Genomic DNA, 23116 nt, shown 5'->3' with positions numbered 1-23116 from the left:
ATAATTAGGTGTTTAGAAACAATAAGAAAATACCAGTCATGAACAGGCAATTTGTGAAATTTACTGGGTGACATATAAATATAATGGAAACTGCCTAATTTTCACGAGTAGATTCCATAAGAAAATCCAGAGGGAATTATTTATGGATGAAATATCTTGACTTATAAATGCTAGTAATACTGTGGTGATTTTTGCTTCATTTCTTAAGAGTAGTTAGATAACATATTCTGTCAAACAACAACAATGGTAACAAAGATTGCAGGTAAGAGAAGGTCCAATATCTGTACATCGCTAGTTTAAATGTAATGGCTAATCAGCTGGTGTTTCTATTCCATATAAATTGTTATTAAGCAATATTTATTTTTACAAAACACATACTATTACTGAAATCTGTAATGTAACTAAATATATTTAAGTAAGAAAACATTTTCATAGCGTTGTTCAGCTTGCCTTTACTCACAAACCATTACCCAACTGTGAGAAAAGAGGAGCAAGAACAGCCCAATAATTAGGTGATTACAAAGATAATTAAACATGCAGAGAGAAGGCTATGTATTTGATTCCTTCTTTGTGTTGGCTTGTGTTCTGCTTCTGACATTTGGGGTTGATGGCCTGCAATCCTGTAAAATCTCATTACCATATTCGTTTAGAAGCACAGATCTCTGAATACAATTTTAGTGAGGTTTTAGTTTAGTGAGGTTTGTTTGTTTGTTTGTTTTAAACAACTGGAAAAAAATAGTCATGCTCTTCTGTAATTTTGGAAAGATCTTTTTAAATAGTGACCTGATTATGACTAATCAGAATTCCACATACAGTCCTTAAGTTTAGCAGTTTAGGCTCGAATCAATACTGTGTTGAAAGCATTCACGTTGTTATGAATTTGAGTATAATTATTTTACATTTATTTTATTTTAATCTACTATGTGTTCATAATATTTTACCAAATTAAGAAAAGTATAACTAAATTTTGAGCCTGTCACTTAATATTTAACAAATCTTTGCTTCATGTCGACAAGGTATGATTTGGGACCAATCGGTTTCGGAGGAGGTCGTTGAGGGGGTGTGACCTCAGGTTGACTCAAACACTGGACCCCAGGCAATGGGAAGCTCCTCACAGCCCTCTCCTGTCCTTGGAATGCACAGTCTGCCCACCATTCCTGTGCTAGGAGCTGTTTCGGTGACGCAGCCTGGAGACAGTAAGGAGCTGTTGAGACTATCTAGACTGGGTATGACTAAATTCAGTTAAATCCTCTCTATAAACTTTTAAGATTCTGGGAGGCGAGCGCAGCGATCCTCTTGCCCTGTTGCTGCCCAAGACAAGCTTTGTATATAAGTCCCCTGGCTTATCACACCTACCTGCTGGGCTCATCTCCCCTTGCCCTTCCTATAGAGGAGCCAGTGGTGAACCAGCAATCATTCTAGTGGAAGTAGGCAGATGAAAGGGTAAAATGATAAGCACACCGTGTCTCATGCTCCATGGCGATATTCACTGTGGAAATATTTATTTTAAAATAAATTAGGAAAGGAGAAATGGGTTTGAGGAGGTGTAGTTTTAAAAGTGGCATTTAAACTGGACTTGAAGGAAGTTCTGTGGCTAACTTCCTGGATTTCTGGGCAAAAGTAATTGCAAGGATGGTGATCAGTCAGTGCAAAGGGAAAATGCTTAAGGAACAGCAAGGAGCCCAGAATAACTAAAATGGAATGAGTTAAGGAAACAGAGGAGAATAAGATCAAAGAGATAATGGGTACTTGATCTGTGATCTGATAGATCCTTGTGAGGACTGACTTTCACTTTGAAGAACAATAGAGATAAATTTTGAATAGAGAAATGAGATGCTCACACTTAATTGAAAGGAAGTAGAAAAAAAAGAGAAAGAAAAAGAAATGCAATACATTCGGTATTCTGTGTTCAAAATTGGTGGTAGGGCAAAGGTTAGTTAGAACACTTGGAAGCACACTGCAAATAATACAGGTAAGATTTTTAGACCAGGATTTTATCAGGGGATGTGATGAAAAAAAAAATCATTCTATATCAGGCAAATTTTGAAAATTCTATATCTTATAATCAATAAGATTTCCTGATATTTAGGATATGGATTATGGAACAGTAGGAATGAAAGATGACTGCAAGATTTTTGGCCTGGACGAGTAGTAAGATGTTATTGCCTTTTTGTTTGTTTGTTTGTTTGTTTGTTTTTTAATGTCAGTTTGGGCCAAGTTGAGAATAGAACAAATTTAGGGGTGAAAATTGGATGTTAAACTTTGGGCATATCCCACTTAATTAGACATCCAAGTGGAAACTTAGAAGAGTTTGTTGGAAATATTTTTGGACTATAAGAATGAGGCAAAGACCAAGGTCTAAGTTTAAGAATTTCCAGTTTATCTTTGTATTTATATATTTGTATGTCTACATATTGATTCAGATATGCATAGTAACTGAGAGAATGGATAGATCATCAAGAGCCAGAACTTAAATAAAAGAAAGAAGAAAGAAAGAAGAAAGAAAGAAAGAAAGAAAGAAAGAAAGAAAGAAAGAAAGAAAGAAAGAAAGAAAAAGAAAGAAAGAAAGAAAGGAGGGAGGGAGGGAGGGAGGAAGGAAGGAAGGAAGGTAGGTGTGGACCACTCTAAAATATAGAGTTAGAGAGAAGAAACCAGTCAGGGAAAGTGGAGTAAACTCAAAGAATAACCAACATAATATAATAAAGGGTCCTGGAAGCTAGCTCTGGTGCTTGTATACCAAAGTGGAAGGAATCATCAACTGTGGTCAGTTCAACCACTGGCTATGGCAGGGTTAATTTTACTTATTTGTTTGCTTGCTTTTGTTGTTTTTGTTTGTTTGTTTTTTTGCTTTTGTTGTTAATGCTGTTTTGTTTTCTTTACTAACTTGATTTTTAAGTCATTGCAATCTATTTTTTATGCCTGAGAGGAGTATTGAAGGTAATACTATCCAGACCATATATTAAAGTTCAAATAATGTAGATTCCTCTCTCTGAAAAAAATCTTCAGACATAAGTATAGACATATATTATTCTGACATTTTTGAATATACAAAATAAAAAGAGTGATTATGTTTTAATTGTATCTGGAAAATATGGTGACTCAACTAGCTTCAATTCTGTCTTAAGATTAAACAGTCAAAACTAACGGATTTATTTTGTTTGGAAACTAAGCACATTAAGAATTAATCCCCCCCCCAAAAAAGAATTAATTTCCCTCAAATTTTACCAATGACACAGTCCATGAGGAAAAGAAAAAAAAAAAAAAAAAAAAAAGCTGATCAGACTTCTAAATGCATTTTTTCCCACCAGAGGAACTTCATAGATTATTTAGAAGTTATAGAAAGTATTAATATTTCACAGATCTGGTGATTTCTTTGATCAAATTGTACCCTTTGATTTATAGCAAAAACAATCATATACCTACTAAGTATGAAATCTGTTAGTTCTATCCTCATAAACACTTTATCAGTCATTCTCAGATCAATGGAAGGGAGAACTCAAACCAATTTTATTAAAGTGCTGAAAAATGGTAGTCAAATGAACATTTCTTTATAAACAAGCTTAAAAATTTAATGTGTCTTATTCTATGTAGTCTCAATGTATTTTCTCCTAGGAGGTGCAGGTTCATAACTTACAGGTGGCTGGGTTTGTTGTGATGCACTGAGTGTTTAAAGCACGGGTAACAAGACATGTGATGTAACTACCAATTCCCCTCTCCTGACTCAACATAATTTTTCTTTTCTAAGCAGGCATTGCACATGCCATAATTATTGGCTGCTTTTAATTTCCTTATTTATTGCCACTTATTCTTCTAGTGATTATAATGTGATTATAAGAAATATGAATAGATATTTAACTCATTTTTTCTGACTACTTCAAACCACTCAGTGTCATCTTCCTCAAATATTTGATTCATGCTGAAATAGCGCTAGGAACGGAAAAACTAGTTACTTCCTAAACTGAAAACTAAAATGTTCTGAACGAAAATGCAAACTAAAAACTTTGTTTTCTGGGAAATTCCAAAGATTAGAAAAATTTCAAATATTAAGTGCAAAGTATGTGTTATTTTCTCAGCATCAAATTGAATCTTTAATATGTATTAGCTCCTGGTAGTAAATCTGTTGAAATAGTCTTCAAAAATTTTATAATCTAGTAACAGAACATGTAAGTTTGTTCATAACATTCAGTGTTTGCTATTTAAAAAAGTTTGGTAACAGACTAGTCCTGTCAGTGCTAAATTTCTATATAAATTCCACTGTAGGAATCACCCTGGGCATGATATTTACTCCTTACAGGATGAATAATAAAAGAGAAAGAGAAAAGATAAAACATGGCACAGAAAAGGAATCATATGCAATCTTCCTGTGAAGTTTCTATCTTTTGTTTAGGTCTTATTCTCCAGATTAAACCAAGGCAAGTTTTCTGGCAGTTTTACAGATTTGCAAATAATTATTATATACAATTCTCCTTCTCTCTCTTCTCCTTTCCCATGTCTTAAATTGTCTATATTCTGTTTTCTGGACAATCCCCATTGTTAGTAAAACTTTACATTCCCTAAGGGTTCTTATCTCCAGTCTACATGTTTTTAGTTCTTTTAAGATTTCCTCAAGTATACGGTGACTTGCAATCTCCTTGATAAAATTTTCAATGAAAAAAAACCCCAAAACTCCTCTAGTCTATTTGTACACATTTTAAATGTCATCCAGTTTATATTCCATGAGTTAACTGATCATGAAGAAACAGAATCAGAACTATTACCTTTTATTCTGAAAACTATTCTATTCATGAAGGAAGAGTGTTTTAGATTTTCTTGTCATCTACATAGCATTCCTTACATGTATTTCATATATTCTCAAATAAAATTCACTGATTGATTCCATAGAAAAAATTGTACAAAAGACTTAATCATTCACAAGCATATTTATAATAGTTCATATTTCAAAGGTCTCACATCCTATCGATGGGTAGATAACGAGGGTTCAATAACACTTGTCCATATTTAAGTGGCAGAGGCAAAACAGCATAACTTGTACTAAAAGCTCTTTTACAGTCTTGCTGCATTCTAGTTCCAAATTATATGCAGTAACTCAGCTGTTCTTAATTCCCTGAGTGAATCATGTTTTGCCTATAAAGATGTAAAAAATTTGTTATAAGTGAGATCAGAACTGCTTCTAGGAATTAAATAAAATGATATTCATTTTTATAAATACTAGTTTATTTCATAAAAATACAAAAATATAAATATACATTTATAAAAATATGAATGAATTAACACAAAGACATTCTTCAACTAAATAAATATGGCAGTAATAGTCATTCCTATTTCTTTAGGGATATATATATTTTCATATTAATTTACAAAGCCGTTGCACAATGTTTAATAGTAAAGGTGACTGTAAGTCAGTTAAGAAAACATTTATAAAGTCTTTATATTTAAGTAAAGGCACAAAAAGCCTTTTATGTAATTTTTATTGATTATTGATGTGATATACTTTCCTTCAGAGATTGTTAGGCAAAGAGAGTGAACTGGTTATTATTACTTTTTTTTTTTTTAATCTATATCATTCGTATTCATTCACGGAAACTTACTGATTAAGCAAACCCTTACTAAGACAACACCTACGTATTGTTTGTGATTTTGATTTTTTAAAAAATTTCCTCCAAGGAAGAGAATGCAGGCCACTCAATCTAGGAACAGGAGAGTACTTCCAAAAACATGGGTCAACTCATACAATACTCTTAATCTCGGTCACTGTCATCACCCCCATACATATCAGCAAGCTTTTTAAAACGAGGCCCCCAGTCGCTGAGGTAATCATAATCTTGGTTACAATCTGCTGTGAGAGACTCCAAAGAACTGAGTGAATCTGCGATGGAATCATTCCCTTCGTAGGCATATGTTGCCAGTGAATCGTAAGGTGGTGCACTTGGGTCTGAGTCATTTTCTTTTAATCTTCGGTGGATGAAATCTTGTACATCAATATTTTCCCACAGAGGCACAGTCCTCCTTATCTGGAAAATAGTTTCAGGCATTACATCCCTTCTAAGTTTACTGTCTTCTCTTGCTTCTGGATTCCTTAGTGTGCCAATGTCAAAAGCTTGGGTATCTTCTTCCCCTCCACCTTCATCATTGTAGGTCACAATGTTGTCCCGGACATCATCTTTTGAAATAATCAGGGGTTCCTTTTTCCTCTGCCTCTTCAGTGCAGCAAACAGTACAACTAAAACTATTCACAACAACAAAGAGAAAATAGTGAGATTTCATGAATCAGGTGTAAAGTCACTGTAAGAAGACTTTGGCGAGGGGAGTTTGTGTGGTTACGAGAGATGCTAAGATTTGTTTGGACAGAGGAACCATCTTACACAAATACAAAGTGCCTCGGCCAATGAGTGGATGTCCTGTATTGGTAAAGGAGCAGTGACTAGAGTCCATTTATTTACTCTCAAGACTCCACTCTCCTATAGAGCTCTGGCCTTGAAAAAGCCTTACTCAGTTATGGCTAATTCATTTAGCCAACTGTTAATTATGTGATACCTCCTTCCTCTCAACAGTGTGCTTGCTTAAAAATACTAAAATTCTAAAGCTACAGTCATTATTATCCCGAGAGAAATTAAAACCAATTTAAAGTTTTCTTAATGACTCAAGGGAATATATGCAATCATAAATATGCATGTATAATATGTATTATATATGAATGTATTACACTTATGAATATATGTGTGTGCATATATACATAAATACATACGTGCTACTGATCTAATTCCTTCCAGTAGCTCATATTAATTTAAATTCCTTTACGGACGTAGTTTTGAAAGCCTACTTAAATTCTGAAATATAACTATAAACAGCAATATACAATTCAAAGTCTAACTTATCTTTAACTTGTACTTATCTTACAGAGTAGCTCAGACTAATTATCTTGTTACTGAGGACTCCCTGGACTTAGACAGTTGCATTGGAAGCTTCTGGCTAAAATGTTAATTGTAATCTATTTGCTATATTGTTTTTATTATTTACATACCCGTGTTATAAAGTTAACTATGAACCTCCCTACGTAGTACATACTTTCTTGTTTTTCGTTATATTACTAAAATTTAACATATGCATGTATGTGACAATGAATCTCTGCAAAATAAATGTTTTGCAATTTACACATACATTTTTAAAAAGAAAAAAATACATGATTAACAAAATAAAAATTTTCCATTGCAAATGACCGAGTCCCTAATTTTATATATAAGAAAAGTTAAGAGGGACGTCTGGGTGACTCAGTGGTAGAGCATCTGCTTTTGGCTCAGGGCATGATCCTGGGGTCCTGGGATCGAATTCCACATTGGGCTTCCTACATGGAGCCTGCTTCTCCCTCTGCCTATGTCTCTGCCTCTCTCTGTGAGTGTTTCATGAATAAATAAATAAGTAAAATCTAAACTAAAAAAGTCAAGAAATGAAGATAGTCTCCCTAAAGCACACTTTCACATTGTATGGGATAAATAAAAAACAGCTTTCCCTTACTTCAGGTAGCTAAATGTTTTATCAATACCCCTTATGTTTTATTAAAAAACAGGAAAATATTAGCTCAAAAATCTGTCATTTCTTTTCTCAATTATCGTATTGAGATTACACAAAGCAAACTCATTTACATCGAGACCAAATTCACCATGGCCCTTGAGTTCCCTATAACGCCATTAAAAGCCTATTTAATGCTATTTTCATATTTGCCCCACACACATTCCTTTGCTCCTACTAATTGGTAGCAATAATGAAAAAAAATTCATTAGAAGCATCTTCAGTTAACCTCCAAGGGATAGGCTATGGGTCCTGAGCTATATTCAAAATCATCTTGGAGACAATTAAAAAATATATTTTCAGTAAAAATAGATCATATATATCCTCTCCCCTATTAAAGGATGAAAATAAGTTATTTAACGCCAACACAGATCTGAAATCCACCAATCTAGTGAATTGTGCAGTAAAAAGAAGTTTCCTTCTAAATTTAATATTGAATTAATTTATAAATTCTCTACTTTCCTCAACATTTTTATAAATTCTGACTATAAAAGAACAACAATATAGTCAAATTATTTTCAGGGCTTCAGGGCTAATATAATATTTAACTCCCACAAATGAACCTTAGAACCTGTTCTGAGTTTTTTCTCCTCTGTTAGGTCAAAATCATTTGCATCATTTCCCTAGGCTGAGGTTATTAATTGAGTAGAATTCAGAGAGATTAAGATAAGTATCAGAAAAAAGTTTTCATTATCTTTATTAATCTATAACTGGAATTTAGTATTTCTATTTTGAGCATCAGAATATCAGTTACAATAGTCATAGTAAGAGTGTGTATGATTATTAGACCCATAGAAATCACAGATATTTTATATTGCATTTTAGTTATGATATATCTCAAATGATCATTAAACTTGCACTAGAACAAGGCACATATGACAATAATTAAGCACAATTTGCTTTTATTTTTTGTTTAATTTGGACAAATGTATTTCTTTCGTCTAATATATCCTATTTTTATTAATTTAAATTATTATTCTAAATAGTTTCCATAAGCTTCATCTGACTTCCAAGGTGTCTAAGAAACCCAAAAGCTTAAAGGGTCCCTTCTCAGGTTTTAATGCTTGACTTTGCCTTGTAACATAGACAAACTTAAAAGCCACATTTCTTCAAACTGTAACAGATATGTCTAAAATATCATTGTTCTGTATCACTACCTTGCAAAGAGCAGCCTTTCTTTACTATATAAGTTTAGTTAACTGTGTGAACAACAGGTGTTGGAGAGGATGTGGAGAAAAGGGAACCCTCTTGCACTGTTGGTGGGAATGCAAGCGCGTGCAGCTACTCTGGAAAACAGTATGGAAGTTCCTCAAAAAGTTAAAAATAGAGCTACTCTAGGGACCAGCAATTGCACCACTATGTATTTACCTAAAGGATACAAAAATACTAATTCAAAGGGATATATGCACCCAGATGTCTATAGCAGCATTATCAACAATAGCCAAATTATGGAAAGAGCCCTAGTATCCATCAACTGGTGAATGGATAAAGAAGTGGTGTGTGTATATGTATACATGTATTACTCAACCATAAACAAGAATGAAATCTTGCCATTTGCGACAACATGGACAGAGCTAGAGTGTATTATGCTAAGTGAAATAAGTCAGATAAAGACAAATAACATATGATTTCACTCCTGTGTAATTTAAGAAACAAGACAGATGAACATAAGAAAGGAAAAAAGAGCAGGAAACCATAAGACAGATTCTTAACTATAGAGAACAAACAGAGATGCCAGGAGGCGGGTGGGAAGGGGGATGGGTTAAAAGGGTGATGGGTATTAAGCAGTGCAGTTGCTGTGAGGAACACCGGGTGTTGTTTGGAAGTGTTGAATCACTGTGTTGCACACCTGAAACTAATATTACACTGTATGTTAACTGAGATTTAAATAAAAACTTAAAAAAAGATGAAATTACAGCAAAAAAGCTTTATGAGCTTTGATAATGAAACCTTCTAAATTAGAATCAAGTTTAACTAAAATAATAGAAAAGCACCCCATATGTAGGCAACCAGTTGGGAAGGAGGAAAACAAGAAATGTGTGCCTTCTGTATTGCATAGGACAGAAACGTGGCACACTTTTCAAAATAATGAAGCAGCCCTCTAGGATTTCTGTATAGAAAAAAATACTATACAATTTAGTTTCATAATATTATTGATCTAAGCTTATTTGGAGAGTGTTTTTGTTCCCCCACATATGCATGCATGTCTTCATGTCTGTGTGTATCATCTTAATATGGAAATTTTAAAAATAAAATTTGAAATATACACGTCCATGTTGTTCAAAATAAGGAAAGTAGAACTATTTGAGCACATAGAACAATATAATATCAGTAGCACTTAGATGAAAGGTAAGCCAAAATTTATTCTTCGTGAGGATACCAAAATATTTTACAGGAGAGTTGACCTTTCTAGCAGCAATTCTGAGATGTGGCTTGGTGATATGTATGTTCGGAAGCACCCTGAGAAAATGTTTTTCTAAATAGTTGGATCATTTTAGCTGAGACAAGTGTTTTCCCCTCACTTTCATCAATCCCCCACTGAAGTCCTGCAAGGATATCTGGCCAGAGGGATTTCATCCAGATAGCTTGAAAGGATTTGCAGTGAAAAGGAGCCAGCACATATGAGCGTTGGAACATAAATTTGGCTGGCTCTCATGCCCTCAGCATAAGCATTTTGGATGAATATTTGACGGAAACAATTTTGAGGGAAATGTTTTACAGTGGAATGACTGTTTAATTGAATTAAATTGCTGTCCTGTTAGGGCATGTTCCAATAAAAGATTTGCTATTGGAAGCATGACTTTAGAAGACATTGCAGGACTAGGTATGACCACAATGTCATAGTGATATATTTTTTTAATGAACTTAAACTTTTAATTTGCACCTATGTATAACATGCTGTATGAATAAAAAGCTTATGTTATCTTGACAATTTAAATGTACTTGTGAATTAGGTGTCAAATATGTATAACTTAGTATTTGTTAGTAATATTACTTATAAAGATAGTCTTTGGTTTTGAGAATAGTGGTTCAAAGGGGAAATTCTGAAATAAACTTATCTGGGTTTGAATGCTAGTAAAAACTTTCTAAATGAGTGAATCTGTATAGGTTATTTAGTCTTTCTTTTTAAAATATTTTTATGTATTTTTTTATATTTAGTCTTTCTTGAGAAGAATCAAAGTATTTATCTTAATGGAGAGATTAAATCAGTTACAAAATTAAATGTCCTTAGAACAGTGACCATGATTAGTTAGCACTGAGCGGTAATAATATAAAATAGATTTAAAAATATGTCTATACCTATGTGTATAGAGCATTAGCCATTATCTCTGTCATCTCTAGAAAGCTGAACCTAGAGCCAAGTGAATTTGTTTTTTCTAATCGAAAGAACAATTTTAATAAATAGTTAAAAGTTTCAACCTTTAGCTCTAGAGAAGAATGCTCTTCAGTTGCATCATCACTGAACAATATGGGAGAGGCTTATTGAAGTGAAATGAGCATTCGGAGGTACGACTTACCAAGTAGAATGATGACACAAAGAAGGATAGCAATGAGAGCCCCCGTGCTCAGGCCAGCAGATAGGACCAAGGCCTCTGCATTGCAGGACTGCATGTTTCCTTGATTGTCGCAGGCGCACACACGGATAGTGAGCGTGCCAGTGCTGCTCTGAATTGGATAATCATTGTCAAAGATCAAAATCGGCAGTAGATAGGTGCTCATTTTGTTGCGGCTATACCCATCTTTTCGAGTCATGATCCCTGCTGTGTTATCTAGGGAAAAAAAAAAGGTGGGGGAAACAAAATACTTAGGGCAGTTATTCATTTTGCATCTGAAGGTCTCAATTTTAGCTTTAAAAATGTTCTATACCTTTATTGTCTACAATGGTGAAGTTCGGATTGAGAGGAAATTCTGGTACTGGTTCAAAGAAAAATTTGTGGCCTCGGGGAGGATCATCTTTGTCCATGACACTGACAGTCTGAATCAACTGAAACCAAATCAATAAATTAAATAAAGCACAACAAAAAGCAACTCTCCTTGTTATATGACATTTTAAGTCAGTGTTTATGCTTTACATGTGTCATTGACATTAAAGAAACAAAAAACAGGCCATTTTCAGAAATTTTTATAGTTCTGCATAATATAACAATTAGTTAAAGGTAAAAAAAAAAAAAACCTCCATCAGGTATTACTGTGCAAAGTATCACTATGAATATTCAACCACTGGAATATCCAACCTTAAAGAAAAATTTAATCACTCCAACATCTATCCTCTTTTAATATTCATTAGAAAGCACTGGTCTGTTTTATTAGTAATTGGTTACCAATCTGTTGCCCAAACTAAATGATCGTCTCAAAGACAGAGAACATAACAGATGCATTTTTAAAAAACAAAAGTGCTTAGCACAACCACTCCCACAGATCAAGAATGCTCTGAATATAGTTTTGGATAAATAAGCAATATGCCACATACCAGAAAAGCAAAAGATTTTAAAGCTATGGGCCACCCCAACTACAATCAAATTGCATATTTTACTCAAATTACTTGCTTTTCTTTTAATGATATTTGCAAAGTTTAGCAAGATATATAAACAAATGCTTTTATAGTTCCAAAAAAAAAAAAAATCAGTGTCAACGTTGAGAAATCACAACACCTCTTAGCTGTGTTCACTCTAAGTCAGACGTGTGCCATAGTGTGAAGAGGGAGCAACAAATAGCAGGTCAGGCAGAAAAAATTCCATTGAGTGTTTTATAGTGGAAAAAGCACATTGAGGTTTTGTTTTTTTTAGTCATGGGCCTGCCATCTGTATGACTTGAAATCACAGCCATCTAATCACTCTTATTTTCAAATTTCTTTTCCACAAAAAACAAACATTTGCACCACTTCCAGGTATAATAGTCCAGCTCTTGTGATAAACAGTTATTGGACTTTCACAGTAGTTTGACATATCCATTGTTTGGTTGTTGTGTACCTTCTAGAGCTACACTAACCAGTACACTCACTAGTCAGTATTTTTTCCCCTTTAATATTAACTATGATTCCATTCATTATATTGACAGACTGGCATGGAACTATATATATATATATAGTTATAGTTATAGTTATATATGGAACCATATATATATATATATATATATATATATATATATAGTTTTTCTAAAGTGCATAATTATTAATACAAGCTTAATGCATCTTTTCTCCTTAGGAGATCGGATCATGACAAAGTATTTTTAGTACATTAATACTTTTGTTCAACCTCCTGCTCCAGATTGGCAATGATATATCTAATTTTTAGTAATATTTTAAATCATGAACAGCATTGGTCCTCTGGTGATACAGCTGAGTTCTTGAAATGATGAGATGGGCCACTGTTTAAGCATATTTTAACATATGCATAACTTAAAATATATCTTTAACCTTGTTAATTTCAACAAGCAAGTTGTTTTCTGCCAAGCATATGAACAAGACAAATTTTAGTAGTAGTAGTATCTATTAAAATAATTATTAATTAATATCAATTATACTTTATTGTCATCAAACATTACTTTGTAATATGTATCAATTGCTCACATGAATCAATAAAAGCTATTAACAGACAAGTAAAGACTATATATATGCTATTGTCAGTTGTCTCATGTCTCTCCAAAATATATGTTCGAATTCTAATTTCCAGTACCTGCGAATGTGATCTCATTTGGAAATAGGCTCTTTGTAGGTGTAATCAAGTTGAGATGAAGCCATAGTAGAGTAGTGTGGGCCCTAAACCAATGAATGGATTCTCATAAGAAGAGAGAAATGCGGATACAGAGAGATAGAATAAGGATGTCATGGGACAGTGTACACAGAGACTGGAGCTATTCTTATAAACCAAGGAATGCCAGTGATTGCTGGCAATTATACAGAGCATAGGAAATGGCAAGAGTCCTCTCCCGGAGTCTTTACAGAGAAGATGGCCTGCAGACACATTGAGTTCAGACTTCTGGCCTCCAGAACTGCTTGAAAGCACATCCCTATTGTTTTAAGCTCTCTAGTTTGTGATTATTTCTCATGGTAGCCTTAGGAAACTAATACATCCGTGAAGATTATTTTAAAATGGCTTACATTTATGAAAAAATGTTCATATTTTACGCAAATGAGTAATTTGTGAAGGATCCATGTTAAAATTATTATGAAATATACTGTTTGGTGGACATTTAAAATCTAGTATTCCAATAAATAGGCAATCATCCACTAGCTATATGACCTATTTGGGCAGCTGTTTGGAGGCATTGATAAGTATTTATATATAAAATTTATATATAAAATTATGCCCACTTCAAAGGTAGAAAAAGAATACCAGGGAGTGTATAAATACAAATGTACTATAATGCTCACTATAGTGTTGTCTGCTAGAGTTATATTTTGCTTGTAAACCAAATTTCCATTATTAAGTGGATAGTTGACTAAGCTCATTAATATATAGCAATGCTATAAGAATTCAGCATCGAATTAAAAATAATCATTACTAAATTGAGAATATGTCTATTACATGTTACAAAGTAAAAAAAAAAGAAAAACAATTTTTAATCCAGATAACTGCATAATGATTCTTTATTTTGGAAAGTAATAATAATACCTTATTTTTACTTTTGTGTATGTAAGTGGAATATGGTATGTATCTCTGTCTTAGTCTGCTCGTTCGGGCCGCCATAAAAATTACTACAGCCTGGATGGTTTCAGTACCAGAAATTTATTTTCTTCCAGTTCCGAAGAGTGAAAGTCTGAGATCAAGGTACCAGCTTGGTGAGCTTCTGGTGAGAGCTGTCTTTCTGGCTTGCAGACAGCTGCCTTCTCACTACATCCTCAGCTTGCTTTCTTCTGAATGTGTGTATGTAGAGAGAGAGAGAGAGAGAGATCTCTAGTGTCTCTCCTTTAAAGGACACGAATCCTCTCAGATCAGAGCCCCAACCTTACGATCACATTTATTTAATTTTCATTGATTCCTTAGAAGCTCCATCTCCAGATATAGCCAAACTGGGAGTTAGGGCTTTAAATGAACATTCGGTCCATTGCAATCTTTATTGGAATAAAAGGAAGACAGTATTTCACTTTTATTTTCTATATTTAAATAGACATGATGGAATTACATATGATTCTTAACATCTATCTACTTTTTCTTCAAAGAAATGGCTAACTTGTTAACATTTATTTCAGTAAAATTTGTGCAGTCATTTGTAAAATATTATATTAGTGTCAAAAATGAACACATTCTGCATTTGCTTAAAATTACGTTAGAGATCTTTTATATTTTGGAGGACTTTACAAGAGGACTTTGTATGTCTTGTACAATCTTTTTATCTCAATAATATTAAAGTTAAAAAATCACAAAGTATAATTTATCAAACCAAAATATCCTGCCTGGGAGATTAAGAGGAAAATGTAATCAACGAGACAACTACTACTATTCCCTCTATACTAACACAGAACAATTTCATTTTCATACTTCATGTTTTAGTTAGTAATATATTCCATTGTATTCTTTAATATAATTCAGTATAAGCATACTTAGGAATCCAGGTAGGAATTTTCACATAGATATAGTTATAGATATTCATTAGATACCCTGTATATAAATTAAAGCATATCTTATAACTTTTCCTATCACATCATGGGTTCCATAATAAAAACAACTTTAGAAATCATCTGTTTAGATCACTGTGAATGTTTTGGTAAAGGGAGATGAACAGGTGACAAAGAGGATTGACAAGAGTTTGCATCAAAAAATTTTGTGCAAGTGAATTATTTTAATGTTATCTGTCTTTGTGAAGAGGAAATATTTCTTTAAAGTTTATAATAGTTTTATTTACCTGCCCAGGTTTTGCATTTTCACAAACAAATGTTTCATAGTACATGGCAAATTCCGGAGCATGGTCATTTATATCTAGAATTCTGATGAAGACAGGGATGTGGCTACTTTGTTTTGAGTTATCTGCAACGAGAACATGTGTAAGACTTCAGTCTCATTTACAGAGAAGCAGTAATACCACTCACCCCATTTGTAACTTAGCAACAGATCATTTCGGTGGTATGCACTTTCTCAATTGGATGCTGATGAATATCTCAGCTTTCTTACATGGTCCATATGGAAAGCATGATCAAAAAGAGGAGAATATGATTGAGAATGAAGTATTATTTGTAAGACATAATTTTCTTAGACAGATTAATTATTTTTATGAGGTCAGATCCTATTTCTATCCTAGAGTAGGTGTAAAAGAAAATCAAGTTTAAAAAATGGATATTTGGTAATCATTAAAATAATGAAAAAATCCAACACATTCTGATGTTACTAACGATAAGATTATTTCACTCAAGAAATAGAGTCTACTTAATGCTATCATTTTACCACTTTGGTGTTCAAGTGATGTATCTCCCACTCACTTATTTCTGTGGCTGTAATGGTGATGTTGTGCCAAGGAGATGATTCCCGGTCAAGGGGTTTCAGAGTGAAAATAGAGCCATTTTCGGAGTGAATGCTAAAAATCCGGTCCATATCAGTATGTCGATCAATAGAGTATCTGGCAGAAAAGAGATTCATGAATCTAGGCATGAAGATTATTAGCTCATCTACTATTTCATAATGTTATAGGCAGTTCAAGCAATGTTCTCATGAGGCATGACCAGTAAAATGCCAATAACTTTCTTGAATTTTTATTTAATGTAATTGTCATTTAGAAGATTTGATATATTCGGCTTTTTCCATCATTACTGTTCTATAATTATGTGTAGTTTAGAGTTATTATTTATATTCATGAATCCTTGTGTCAGTCTTTAAGAGAGTTTTTAATTGTCACTTGATTTATTTGACCTATCTTAGACCTATGGCAATGCTTGAGACACATTAAGCAGTCATATTAAATTTGATAGAGTCAATTGCATTAGATAAATTGAAATTATGTCAAAAAACATAAGAACATGCATCCACAGAGTCCTTATGACTATAAGTGAATAGAGAGAAGCTGTGGCAAAATGCATTGCTCTTGAATGGCTTTCTATTCAAGGAACATCTCGGCTGAATCAAAGGTTATCCTCCAATCGATTCCTCTGACCTATTCCAGCTAAAATGAAATGACATATTACACAGAGTTCCATGACTCTTTTTTTTTTTTTTTTTCATCAAGGCTGAATATGGAAGATGTCATCATAAACTTTGTGTCAGTCTGTGGTAGAAAATAATGCCTCCCCGCCTCCCCCAAAGATGCCTACCCACCTCCAAATCCCTGAAACCTGTGACTGTATTACTTTACATGGTAAAAGTAACTTTGCCAATGTGATTAAAGTTAAAAGTCATTGAGGAGAGATTATTCTTGATTTTCTAGATAGGCCTACACCAATCATATGAACCATTTAAAGTGGAAGAAGAAGGCAGAGTTGGGCTCTAGAGAACTGAGACAGGAGAAAAAAAAAGATTTAAAGTATGAGAGGGACTTCTCATTACTGGCTTTGAGGCTGGCGGAAAGGGGCCACATGCCAAAGACTGCAGGCAGCCTCTAGAAACTCAGAACGAAATTTGGGCTGACAGCAAGAAAATAAGAATTTCAATCCTACGACTGCAAAGAATCAGAATCTACTAATAAACTAAGTGAGCAAGGAAACCATCTCTCTCCTACAGTCTCCAGACAGGAATGTGGCCCTGTCCAGATGAGCACTTTGACTTTTGTCCAATAAGACTCATCCCAGATCTCTGACCTATGAAACTGTAAGATAAGACACTTGAGTTTCTTTAAGCACTAAGTTTATGGTAATTTGTTATGACAGCAACGGAAGGCTATAATATAAGGGATATCTTTTAAAAGACTAACTTATAATAATAGAATCATTTAGTGATGTCAGGCCATAGTAGGCTACCCAATACTTTACATCTGTTTGAGGTTTCTGCTGCTGAGTATTTAATTAAGCCATATAGGGAAATAAGTATTTCTCAAACATTAATGTTCATATGAATTACATTGGAATCTCATTAAAGACAGATTATGATTCAGTTGATGTGGTGTCGGAGCTGGGATTTTTATTTCTATCAAACATCCTAGGCAAACCACATGTCATAAGTCTATGGACAAGGCTTCATATAGCAAGGTTATATACAATGGAATAAACTGATTAGAATAAAGATAGAAAGGAGGAAAAAGAGAGACAACAAAAAGACTAATCAGCATCTGGTGTAGTTCTCATTTTCCTAGGTATCTTATTAAAGTCACTTAGCAAAAGAACTCCTTTTTGATCTGGTGAATCAAGGAATTACAGCCCCCACTATGAATTTGTAATATATTCGCTATCAGGTACTGACTTTGACAAACATAAGTAATAGATATTGAGCAGCCTATGTTCTAAACATTGTGGAACATTTGTAATTTAAAAAATATTAGATGAAAATCTTATTTACCTAATTCTATGATTTTTTTGTTTGCTTTGGCTGTTTTAGTAAAGAACCCATGATTTAGTCTACTGCTATAAGAACTATATTGAACATAAGAGATTCATTCATAAACTCAGATTTCCAAAATAATTGTTAATACTTTAACATCATGGGGCTTGCCTAATTTATTTTCTGCTAAACTTTATCAAGTGATTTTATTAGAATGACAGACACTATTTCAGAGTATTTGGGCATGTAGAAAAAAATGTATATATATATATATATATATATATATATATATATATATATATAGGATTTCATCTCAAAGATGGAATAAGTAAAAATTTACTTAATTGGGTTCAGGTTCTTTTATGTATCTAGTGTCAAAATATAAAACCAGCCCGGTGGCCTTCTTGTCCTTTAGAAGGTTTGTGTAATGGACATTAGAGCCACATGGAAATGGTAGTATCATCTCACTTTTTCAATAATCATAATTATAACTTTCCTATATGATGTTATGAAAAAAATTAGGGAGATTTAAAGAAACTTTATATGGTATATGGTCACTGCCTAAGAGCTGCACTTCTGGTGGGGGAACTCCTAAAGAGATAGAGGATAACTAGAAACCAGATATAAATATAAATACTTAAAATAAATAATGGTATATACATATATCTTCTAGGAGCAAAAGTTATCAAGTTTTAACTAGCAATTCATTGTCACACAAGTATCTGAGATAGATCTCACTTTTAAAATAATTGCTAATGTACTAAAATTGAGGATGGCAGTCATATTAAATTTTCTTTTTAATCACTATTGCTTAATAAATGCTAAAATGGAAAAAAAAAAGTGTTTCTTATCTCTAGGCTTCAAGACTCCTACAGTTTAGTTCCTAATGTGTAAGCTAAAAAAGTCACTAGAACATTTTTAAAAATGTTCTATTTTACTTAAATATTTACAGCAAATCCTGCTTATGAATAAAACAAACCTAAAATGAACACAAAGAAAGCACAGTAAAAGAATATAACTCAACCACATCTATGTGTATTGAATGGAATTCAATTTATAATATTTGCCTGAATATATTTCTTTCCATTATTGGAAAAATCAATAGCTAGCCATTATCTGCTTATGGCTAAACAGACATTGGATTTCTTCCTACTGTTTGCATTGAAGATCAAAATAAAAAGTTAAAATCCCTTTGTGCTCATTGCTACTTGCCCTAGAGATTAGCATGAGGGTTTCTATGATTGAGGAATAGCTAACAATTCTAACATTATGCAAGTCCAGCTTTGACTCATTTGGAGCTTATGTGGGATCAGAATAAGTTTCTGACTGTCCTACTCATAGATTCTATCTTGAAAGGTACCACTTTTCACTTTAAGAATTCATGGGGGAGAACCACTTTGACAATTTAAAAATAGCTCTCTTTAACACTGCAAAGTTCCAGGTCTATATTCAGAAATTTGCTCTGGTGCAAATGATATCTTACAATTTGTCAAAGCCCAGAGATAATTTTCTATTAATCAACAGCCAATATTCTATTGTCAGTGCAGAATGGGACATGCTGGTTTACCTATTAATAATAAATACACTGGATTACCACAGCTGACCAGAAAGAGCCTGATAAACAACACAGGACAATGCTATCTCTATGTTCCAGCAGATGGCCTATTAAAGCAACACTATTTTATTCATCTCCTTATATTTAATTTTGAGCAATAAGATAAAAAAAAGCCTACTGGTATAATTTTTTAAATGAACACCTTCTGCAGAAACAGGATCTGCACAAACAGCAAATAAGTGAAAAAGAGCACAAGCGATCTGAGCCTGTGGAAGATGAACTCTGCTTCTACCTTGTTTGCTTTTCAAATTTAATGCTTTACCTTTAAGAATCCAACACATATGAGATCCCTGTATTTTCATCTATCACAATAAAACACATAAATTAAATTACAAACACAAGAACAAATGAGTTGTGTGCAGAAATATGTCAAAGGTAGTACTCGTCTTCCTTTACTGAATTCCAGGTACATCTTCCACTAAGTCAATATAATTAGGCTGTATGTTTGCTCTTTCCTTTCCAGCTACTGCATTCCAGAAATGTATTTTCTATCTATGAACTACAAAACTTTCATTGTCCTTTAGAAAGAGAATGTGGCTATACAGTGCTTGGGCAAATAGTTCAAATCTTTTTTCCCCCAAATATTAGTGTCATGATTTTTAAATAATCATAGTTTTAAAATAAACAAACATTATTGTTTTACTCTCTATAATAAAATCAAGTTCTGGGAAGCACTGGCACATGCGTGCACACACACACACACACATCCACTTGTTCACTCATTTCAATTTAGGGTGGACTCATGCACACAGACTAGCTTTTATTAATGCATAACTAAAAAAGCATTTCTTTCCAGCAAGTTTGTTGTGTACTTCCTTCTCAATTTGACCACAGTAGAAAAGATCTCTTCTAAAATTTGTTTAACTTTAAATATGTTGAGCATAAAATAGGTGTGAAATGAGACAACATGTTCTTTCAGAACCTGTAAAGCTATAATCAACCCTATAACTTGGGAAATCCATGATTACTAATGAGGTGAAGCAAAGCTGACAACAGCTGCTAATTGTAATCATAATCTCATGTTGCAAGTGGCAGATGTATTTCAGAAAATATGTTTGATGAACAGATTTGCTGGTGGGTGAGAAATAGTTCCTAAGATTTCCCTGGAAAATATCTCTCCATGATGCTTATCATAGCCCATTGCTGCTCTGGGGATCAGTCATCCTTCTAGATTCTATAGCAGCAAAAATACATATTACAATATTGTCTCCTTGTTGAATTATTGCTAGTTTCTCATGCTGTTAAAAGTTTTTGTGGGAAAAAAAAAAGTTTTTGTGGGTTTTTTGCGTATATCTTTATGCAAACAAGAATCAGCCTATATTCTATATTTCATACATGGCCTTTCATGTTGACAGAGTTGGCAGTATAATTTTAGCACCATAATTTGGGATAAATTTTTTTCTTTCAGTATTTTTATTCTCTTTGTCATAATTTATGAGATTTTATAGGTAAAAACCACTATCCATTGTTTCTTTATTCTTGAGGGCCCTATTAAACACAAATACTTTTTGGAGAACTTAAAAATTTATCAGTCACTTTTATATTCTATGAAGCAAGGTTGCAAAATTTACTATCAGTATTTGACCTAGAAATTTTACTTCTAAAATTGTACCTGAGGAAACTGCAGATAAAGGAAAGGATATATTTATATAGATTGGGTGGATTATGTATCTATATCTATCTCTATATTTGTATCTCTGTCAATCTACATCTATATCTAATCCATGTATATATGGGACATATATAATGATAGACTCTTTGCAACTAAATTTCCAGGAATCATGTATCACCTACATGATAGTGTGTTATTTAAACAACAGAAGTTTATTGAGTTTAATGGCATTATCAAATATTCACAATTAATAAAGATACATAAGCTTATGTGTATATTTTAATGATCTCTACTTACTAAAATTAGGTAATTGATAAATTGAAAATTTCAATACTTGATAAAAGTAGAATAAAATACCACAGAAGTATCTATTGAGAGGACAATTATAGGAGTTTTCTTTACTACAAAATTTCCTGTGCAAGAATGACTAAAAGAGAATTAAAAACATGTTTGTTTGTTTGTTTTTAATTTTCTTTATTTATTCATGAGACAGAGAGAGAGAGGCAGAGACCCAAGCAGAGGGAGAAGCAGGCTCCATGCAGGGAGCCCGACGCGGGACTCCATCCCAGGACTCCAGGATCAGGCCCTGGAGTGAAGGTGGTGCTAAACCGCTGAGCCACCCAAGCTGCCCTAAAAACATGTTTAAAATGATATTTTGAATGTCCTTTTTTAGCAACCTTAGAATAGCAAGGGATGGATTTACCAATCCCCACCACATGTATACACATACATACACACAAACACACAAAACCCCCACTAACACTAAATGAAATATGTGAAACTAAATGAAAATTAGTTTGGAGGATTATACACCAGAGAACAATGACAATAATCCTAGAGCAAAGAGAAAGATATGATATGACCAATAAAATCTCCCTGGTTTCCTGCCAGGGAGAGGTTCCAGACAAGAATACAGGAAGTAGGATCCCAGATGGAGTTTGTCAATTCCCTTAGTTCAAGAGATGATGCTCATAGTCGGTGTCGAGACCAAAGTGTCTAGAATTTGAAAGGCAGAATAATGCATGGGCGAGAGCTTCACAAAGAGGGAACTAATGAAATCTGAAGAAAATATTACTGAAGTTTTCATCTGAGTACCGATCAGAATGTGTTGGGAATAGATAAAGTGTAGCGATAGAAAAAATCAGTCACAAGGATTAGGAGGGAGTGAAACTGAACCGGCATGTTACTGGGACTAGTTCTCACTTCCACTAGGCAAAGAGGAAAAATTCATAACTCATGGGGCTTTTGTAGACTACTCAGGAACGTCTTACTTGATTTATGGGGCAAAATTAAGTCTAGAAAAAGAGCAAATAATAAAGCACAAAAGTAAGGTCCAAAAAAGATTAAGATGTTTTGAGTAATTTAAACACGTATCTGAATGCAGCTCAAAAGTATTTATGGAAATGCAAAGCTAAAAGAAAAAAAAAGAAAGAAAATGCAAAGTTACCTAATACTAAATACAGTAAGAGCATGGTATCTGTCATCCAATAAAAAATTACAGGCATGAAAAAAAAAACAAGAAAATATGACTGCTCTGAAAAAAATTTGCCAATTGAAAACAACACAGAAACACTTCCAGAGAATGAATTATAATCTATGAAATGAAAAATACTCTAAATGGAATTAAAGCAGGTTAGATACTGGGGAAAAATTGATTAGTAAACTTAAAGATGAATATAAACGGGAACTATTTAAAATGGCTAAGACAGAAAAAAAGAACACTAAACAAATAGCATCAGTGCACTGTATTGCACTTTTTTTTTTAAAGATTTATTTATTTATTTATGATAGACATAGAGAGAGAGAGAGAGAGGCAGAGACAAAGGAGGAGGGGGAAGCAGGCTCCATGCCAGGAGCCTGAGGTGGGACTCGATCCCGGGACTCCAGGATCGCGCCCTGGGCCAAAGGCAGGCGCCAAACCGC

General features: G+C 33.5%; 1 protein-coding gene across 4 annotated transcripts in view; it reads right to left on the bottom strand.

Annotated features, from left to right (window-relative positions):
- Positions 1–4747: 4747 nt before the first annotated feature.
- Positions 4748–23116, bottom strand: part of CDH9 (cadherin 9) — a 131902-nt gene continuing 113533 nt past the window's right edge. For 3 of the 4 annotated variants that reach the window (XM_077896357.1, XM_077896358.1, XM_077896359.1), the window contains 5 exons: positions 15983–16119; positions 15412–15533; positions 11434–11551; positions 11085–11336; positions 4748–6226 (listed from right to left, as the gene is read on the bottom strand). In XM_077896357.1, the coding sequence (XP_077752483.1) occupies positions 5739–6226; positions 11085–11336; positions 11434–11551; positions 15412–15533; positions 15983–16119 (1117 nt within the window). In that variant the 3' untranslated portion in view covers positions 4748–5738. Of the gene's footprint in view, positions 6227–11084; positions 11337–11433; positions 11552–15411; positions 15534–15595; positions 15947–15982; positions 16120–23116 lie in introns of those variants that run through there. The other variant, XM_077896360.1, reaches the window with a different exon arrangement.

The sequence above is a fragment of the Canis aureus genome, chromosome 4 (genome assembly GCF_053574225.1).
Source record: "Canis aureus isolate CA01 chromosome 4, VMU_Caureus_v.1.0, whole genome shotgun sequence".
Taxonomy (NCBI): domain Eukaryota; kingdom Metazoa; phylum Chordata; class Mammalia; order Carnivora; family Canidae; genus Canis; species Canis aureus.
Note: the sequence above shows the minus strand (reverse complement) of the source record. Positions and strands in the feature narration are given on the sequence as shown.